Source organism: Salvelinus namaycush, chromosome 35 (genome assembly GCF_016432855.1).
Source record: "Salvelinus namaycush isolate Seneca chromosome 35, SaNama_1.0, whole genome shotgun sequence".
Lineage (NCBI taxonomy): Eukaryota > Metazoa > Chordata > Actinopteri > Salmoniformes > Salmonidae > Salvelinus > Salvelinus namaycush.
In genome coordinates this window covers 31,791,160-31,798,663 of record NC_052341.1, presented here as the reverse complement: position 1 = coordinate 31,798,663, position 7,504 = coordinate 31,791,160, and the positions used below count along the sequence as shown (strand labels likewise).

At 40.9% G+C, this 7,504-nt stretch overlaps 1 protein-coding gene across 1 annotated transcript; it reads right to left on the bottom strand.

Moving 5' to 3' along the window:
• Positions 1-486: 486 nt before the first annotated feature.
• Positions 487-4,072, bottom strand: LOC120029488 (gamma-crystallin M2-like). The gene is made up of 3 exons (XM_038974728.1): positions 4,064-4,072; positions 1,214-1,456; positions 487-762 (listed from the first exon to the last, which is right to left on the bottom strand). The coding sequence occupies exons 1-3, from the start codon at positions 4,070-4,072 to the stop codon at positions 487-489; spliced, it is 528 nt and encodes a 175-aa protein (XP_038830656.1).
• Positions 4,073-7,504: the final 3,432 nt, after the last annotated feature.

The following is a 7,504-nucleotide window of genomic DNA, read 5'->3' as shown; positions in this document are numbered from 1 at the left end:
TTTCCCGAAGTCCCACAATAAGAGTTGCCACATCTGCCTTTATTGGCATGGAGGCTAGCAATGTATAGACAGACAGCCAGAGGGAGAAAATGGCCTCCTAAACAGCTTTTGAATAGATTTGAACGTGTTGCAATGAGTTTCTGATTTGCAGTTAATTCAGTCAATCAGTTAGTTAATCAATAATATACTTAACAGTATATTTTGTATGTTGATTTGGTTGTGCTTATGACATGCTTGTTCACAACTGATTTGTGCAGAAAACCTTTAATGAGGGTGCAGCCAACTTTTAGGGCATCTCATTTCCCTGTCTAATAACCATACAGTTTATCCAACACTTGCCAATTGCTGAAACTTAATTATTAACACACAAGGTAACTTTGCTATAGTTTTTTCCAATGATTTGAGATAGAAAGGAAATCACACAGAGAAGCCATGTTTAAAAACCAGCACGTTTAATCACTTTGTTACAGTCCAGAGGTGAGAAACTTACAGGCCACTCCTCATTCTCCTGAAGGAGCCCACCATGGGGTTGTGGCAGCCCCAATCGCTGCAGGCCCTGTACTCCCCGGGGCGGAGGAAGTACTGACGACCCCTGTAGTTGGGGTGCTCATAGAACACCCAGTGGCCTTCCATGACATTGGAGGAGAAGATGTCACGGTGGCGGAAACGCTCGTACACGTTGGGGCAGTCGTCCATGAACTCCATCATGTGACCAGACATCTCGGGCCTGTTGTAGATCCTCATCCTGTAGGCTCCTCTGTACTGTTGGCGGAAGAGACAGAACGGAGGGGATAGAGAGGACAAGAAGGGATTTTGGGGTAAAATGATCACAGTGGGTCACAGTAGAGTTTTGTACACTGGGTGAACTAAGCAGAGGTAAACATACATACATTTCTACACATCGAATAATACCAGAGACTTGCTTCCCTTAGAAACAGATTTTCAGTCAAACTGTTCAAAACAGCAGAATAATATATTTTTTCTAACTGCCTAAAACACTGAGCGATGATGAATAGAAGGAAAATGAATAAAAGTCTTTGGGGTGTAGCCCATTCCTTTAAAAAATGACTGGATCTCCTTGTGGACTTCGCCACGGAGACTTTGACTCCCCTCCTTATCTATCAATGACATCAAGAGGCTGGTGATTGATGCTGATTTCTAAAGCACTGTTTGATGTGTGGCAGGGTTAACCCTATCAGTTTGATTGACTTACGGGGGGGAACATCTGGCAGGAACGGATGCAGTTGTTGAAGCCCATCCAGTGGTGGTAGTCTGGGTACTCGCCCTGGTTCAGGATGTACTGGTAGCCATTGAAGTTGGGCTTCTCGTAGGCCACCCAGTGACCGCCGGTCACCCTGATAGAGTTACAGGAGTTGAAGTGCCTGAAGGTGTCGGCACAATCGCTGTTGCACTCATAGTGGCGGCCCTGGAAGTTGTGGCCTTCGTAAAAGATAATCTATGAAGAACAGAAATGTATAAAATTGTTTATATATAGAGTTATTTAGACTGAGTCAAGGATGATGATAGTAAAAGGCGAATGGCTTGACTGAAAGCAGTACTTATGGATGTGGTGTTGATCGGCCAATAGGGGACACATTTCACTGCACCTTTTATATATGCTGTAAACTATGTAAGTGACGCAGACAACTTTATTTGAACTGTTGAGAAAGTTAATGCAAGGCACAACAGTTCAGTTTAAATTAGAAACCAACATTACTATACTAGTACTAGTATGGTCTCCATAGGTTAGTGCCCCAAATCAGAGATTTGAGAGCATTTTTTTCTTCATTAATATTTTAAAGATGCACTCTCAAACTTTTGTATAATTTCAGCCAGTAGTTTTGAAAGTGGTGCTCTTGAGCCAAAAAAGGTAGGGTCCCTGTATTTTTGTGTACTACGTCATACAATTGTGTACTATGTCATTCATTTTGTGTAATATGTTACGAATGCTTCGTATGATATCATACGAATTTTACAATTCCTGTGATATGTTACAAATCCAATTTGTGCAATATGTTACGAATTTGTTGTGCTCCTGGAGTGCATCTAAGGATCTACGGGATCGGTTTCCCTATACCGGGACGGTTGTTTCTAACGTGCGCTAATGTGACAAGATTGACGTTGTAAGTAACAGCAAACTTTCCAGGACATAGACATGTCTTATATGGGCAGAAAGCTTACATTCTTGTTAATCTAACTGCACTGTCCAATTTACAGTAGCTATTACAGTGACAAAATTGCCATGCTATCGTTTGAGGAGAGTGCACAACAACCAAAACATTTTATCACGGCAACTGGTTTGATACATTCACCTTTGACGGTAAATAATGTACTTACATTCAATAATCTTGCTCTGATTTGTCATCCTGAGGGTCCCAGAGATAAAAGGTAGCATAGTTTTGTTTGATAAAATCAATTTTTATATCCAAATATAGGAACTGGGCTCTACAGTTTGAACCCCTGCTGTCTCTGGCCCCACACCCACCTCGCCCGGCCATCTAGATGTGTGAAGGTTAGTGTTTTTTTCTGTAGGGAAGCTAATTATCAATCATGTATGACATTCCTGGGAGTGTGTAAACTTAAACTTTGTATTACCATATCATTTTTGTATGTTCTCTATACTTGAAAATGTATCAATTGACCAATTCAGCACATTTGGGCAGACTTGATAGAACATATTGTGCAGTACTGCAATGCTTCACTGGACCAGTCTGAAACACACTGCTGCCATCTAGTGGCCAAAATCGAAATTGCACCTAAACCCCTAACACGGAACCCAAACCGGCTGCGCGCGTGCGCCATCGTGCACACGTTTATTTTGTCCCCCCACACCAAATGCGATCACGACACACAAGTTAAAATATCAAAACAAACTCTGAACCAATTACATTAATTTGGGGACAGGTCGAAAAGCATTAAACCTTTATGGCAATTTAGCTAGATAGCTTGCACTTGCTAGCTAATTTGTCCTATTTAGCTAACTTGCTGTTGATAGCTAATTTGTCCTGGGATATAAACATTGAGTTGTTATTTTACCTGAAATGCACAAGGTCCTCTACTCCGACAATTAATCCACACATAAAACGGTCAACCGAATCGTTTCTATCTCTCCTCCTAGGCTTTTTCTTCTCTTGACTTTATATTGCGATTGGCAACTTGCATAAATTAGGTGCATTTACCGTCACCGACCTCGTTCGTCTTTCAGTCACCCACGTGGGTATAACCAATGAGGAGATGGCACGTGGGTACCTGCTTCTATAAACCAATGAGGAGATGGGAGAGGCAGGCCTTGCAGCGCGATCTGCGTCAGAAATAGAACTGACTTCTATTTTAGCCCTTGGCAACGCAGACGCTCGTTGGCGTGCACGAGCAGTGTGGGTGCAATAATTGAATAATATATATTTCTAAATTTATTTTGCAACGCGAGCTGTGTAGTCAGCATGTAAGGGATATTATGGCCTTTCTCTTGCATTTCAAAGATGACAGAACAATTATTTTTCTGAAAACGCATGTTTTTCTGTTTGTATTATCTTTTACTAGATCTAATGTGTTATTCTCCTACATTAATTTCATATTTCCACAAACGTAAAAGTGTTTCCTTTCAAATGGTATCAATAATATGCATATCCTTGCTTCTGGTCCTGAGCTACAGGCAGTTAGATTTGGGTATGTCATTTTAGGCGAAAATTGAAAAAAAGGGTCCGATCCTTCTTAACTACCCTCATTATCAAAAGAGGTTACCTGTTCCCTTTTTCCCGATCCTTAAGGTTAATTGACCTTTTCTTTGGGTTCCTGGTTTATCCTATGGAGTATAGATGGGATTTTTTAAATATATAATCCAAGTAATACAATTTTGGGGGGAAAAGTTTAAAAAAGTCCCTCGCATCAAGTCCTTTCATGTACTGGTATTAGTTCCACAACTGAAATCTTTGACAGCTTCATAAACTGTATGCGTAGCTTACTTGCCAAATCGCTTAACTATAGGTCTTAATAGCATTTGGTGCTCTACATAATTTTATCAACAGTCATCAAACAAGTAACCGAAATGTGTGTTAGCTCATACCTTTCCCATGGTTGGAGGGCTTGATGGTGGCACCGTAGCCTTCAACAGGGTCATAGGGCCTTTTATACTCTTCTACTGACAAGAGTGCTCTGTTGCGTCGTAGTGTCTAGATGCTGCCTTTTTAAACATCACTGACCATTCCCATTGTCTCTCAAACCATAGGCTAATCTTTTCCCCGCAAGTGCTAGTTTACCTATACAATATATAACATCCACCCCATATGGCTGCCTCATTCTATGTTTTCTGTACACAGACCCTTGTTCAGCCATGGCCTAGTGATGCACCCATTGAAACATCACACAAAAGGCCTTTAGGTATGTAGTGTGAACAACAGAACTTTTAACGTTTACAGGAGGTGAGACGGTTCATGCACTCTCTAGTAAACAAAACAAAGCCATATCTTCTACAAATGTTTGGGGTTGATATGAAAAAGATTATTGAACGTTGATAATAGAACGTTATGAAAATGCAAATGGTTTATCAGAGTTTATTTCAGTGTGGGTTCATGTTTTCCCTCTCCCTGATCGCAGGTCACGAAGTCTTGGTTGTGTTCTGTTCATAGACCTGTGTGTGTGTAAGTGATTCTGATGATATTGATTGAATCAAGCTCTTGTGTTGATGTAATCTAGAGTGATATGTTCTCTTTTTGCTTCCATAGCCTGCAGACCTACTCTGATGCCATGTACAGATAACAGTGTTCTGTGGTGTGTGTGTGTGTGTGTGTGTGTGTGTGTGTGTGTGTGTGTGTGTGTGTGTGTGTGTGTGTGTGTGTGTGTGTGTGTGTGTGTGTGTGTGTGTGTGTGTGTGTGTGTGTGTCAAAAGGAGGGCATAGTTGTGTGTCTGAGTCTATGTGAAAAGCAATAGTGCTTTGGACTTCTGTCTTTGGCTTGTAAAACATACCCCAGAGCGGGAAGGGAAAAAGCCAGAAAGAGTTGCCCTTGTGTGTTCTGTTCCCAAAGCCCAGCTGATGCTAGAAAGGTCAGTCTCATCCTTTAACCTTTCATGAGGATAAAGAGCCCATGTCCTCTCTCTAAAATTGTATGCTTCTTTCTGCTTCAACTCTGCAGAAAGACAATGCTTTCTGAAACACAATACCCATTCTGTTCCCGGGCAAAAACCTGCTACTCTGGTAGTTTCTCTAACCAAATGTGACTCATGTTGATAAGCTTTCATTTTTTTATCAATCATTGCCTTGAAATTCCCATAGGCTTCAATAGATTTAATGTTTCAAGCAGCTCTCTTTTTCCACAACTTAAGTAGCTCATTGATATCCTTTTATCACATTGTGCAGTGTAATTGTATCTGATTTATCAGATGGTTTGGCTTCTTTGCGTTTTTTTACGTTTTTGGAGTAGAAAATGTGTCCAAATTGAGGTCTTGGGTGTATAATAGGACTGTCTTAAACTGACTCTTCATCATTCTCGTTACAATCATTTTCGTTTGTTTGATAAAGCTTTTGGACTGCATCTTCATCATTACCACCACTATCATCATCCAGTACTTTCCTGAAACCTAATAGGTCTGAATATTTATTATCATACCCATCATCAAAGCAAGTCGAGAGAGAGAGAGAGAGAGCTGAGGTGAGAAAGCTGAGGTGTGACAGAGAGCAAGCCAGTAGAACAGACCCAGACCACAGCCTCAACACCACAGGACACATCAGACACGCCCCCCTGACAACCCCCCAACACCCAATGAAGACACACAAAAGACAGAGATTGTGCTTAGACTCTAATGGGAAATACATTGATGAATTGAAAATCTTTCCCAAACACAAAGTGGATAAACTCTGGTGCCCAAACAGTCGACACCCCAACAAACAAACCCTGGCCACACCCTATATAGCCCCCATCCCCCTCGTTAATGTTTTTATTGTGTTACTATTTCCTTTTTAGTTAGCAAATATTTGATTCTGCATTGTTGAGAATGGGCTCGTATTCAGTGCTCATACTCGGTGCACCAATAAAATATGATTTGATTTAAGAGGCATCAAATCAAATGTTATTTGGCACATGCGCCGACTACAACAGGTGTAGACCTTACAGTGAAATGTTTACTTACAAGCCCTTAACCAACAATGCAGTTTTAAGAAAATACCTAAAAAAAAGTAAGAGATAAGAATAATAAATAATTAAAGAGCAGCATTAAATAACAATAGCGGGGCTATATAAAGGGGGTACCGGTACAGAGTCAATGTGCGGGGGCCCCGGTGTCGAGGTAATTAATGTACATGTAGGTAGAGTTATTAAAGTGGCTATGCATAGATAATAACAGAGAGTAGCAGCAGCAGTGTGGCGGCAATGCAAATAGTCTGAGTAGCCATTTGATTAGCTGTTCAGGAGTCTTATGGCTTGGGGGTAGAAGCTGTTTAGAAGCCTCTTGGACCTAGACTTGGCGCTCCAGTACCGCTTGCCGTGCGGTAGCAGAGTGAACAGGGAGTACAGGAAGAGACTGAACAGGAAGACGCTGATCCTCAACACTGGGGCCCCTCAGTGTTGAGGATCAGCGTGGCGAATGTGTTGTTACCTACTAGAGGTCGACCGATTAATCAGAATGGCCGATTTAATTAGGGCCGATTTCAAGTTTTCATAACAATCGGAAATCGGTATTTTTGGACACCGTTTTGGCCGATTTAAAAAATATATATATTTTCATACCTTTATTTAACTAGGCAAGTCATTCTAATTTTTAATGACGGCCTAGGAACGGTGGGTTAACTGCCTTGTTCAGGGGCACAACGACAGATTTTTACCTTGTCAGCTCGGGTATTCAATCTTGCAACCTTACAGTTAACTAATTTACATTTAAGTCATTTAGCAGACGCTCTTATCCAGAGCGACTTACAAATTGGTGCATTCACCTTATGATATCTTATGATGTCCACACATGGTATTGCATTTTTATTTTTATTTTTTTATTTTATTTAACTAGGCAAGTCAGTTAAGAACAAATTCTTATTTTCAATGACGGCCTAGGAACAGTGGGTTAACTGCCTGTTCAGGGGCAGAACGACAGATTTGTACCTTGTCAGCTCGGGGATTTGAACTTGCAACCTTTCGGTTACTAGTCCAACGCTCTAACCACTAGGCTACCCTGCCGCTCTAACCACCTGCTTTACATTGCACTCCACAAGGAGCCTGCCTGTTACGCGAATGCAGTAAGAAGCCAAGGTAAGTTGCTAGCTAGCATTAAACTTATCTTATAAAAAACAATCAATCAATCATAATCACTAGTTAACTACACATGGTTGATGATATTACTAGTTTAACTAGCGTGTCCTCCATTGCATATAATCGATGCGGTGCGCATTCGCGAAACAGGACTGCCGTTGCTCCAATGTGTACCTAACCATAAACATCAATGCCTTTCTTAAAATCAATACACAAGTATATATTTTTTAAACCTGCATATTTAGTTAATATTGCCTGCTAACATGAATTT

Excerpts from the sequence above, each read along its gene's own strand:
- LOC120029488 (XM_038974728.1), bottom strand. Across the intron at positions 763-1,213 it reads CCTGCCAGATGTTCCCCCCC|TACAGAGGAGCCTACAGGAT; the intron begins GTAAGTCAATCA and ends TTCCGCCAACAG.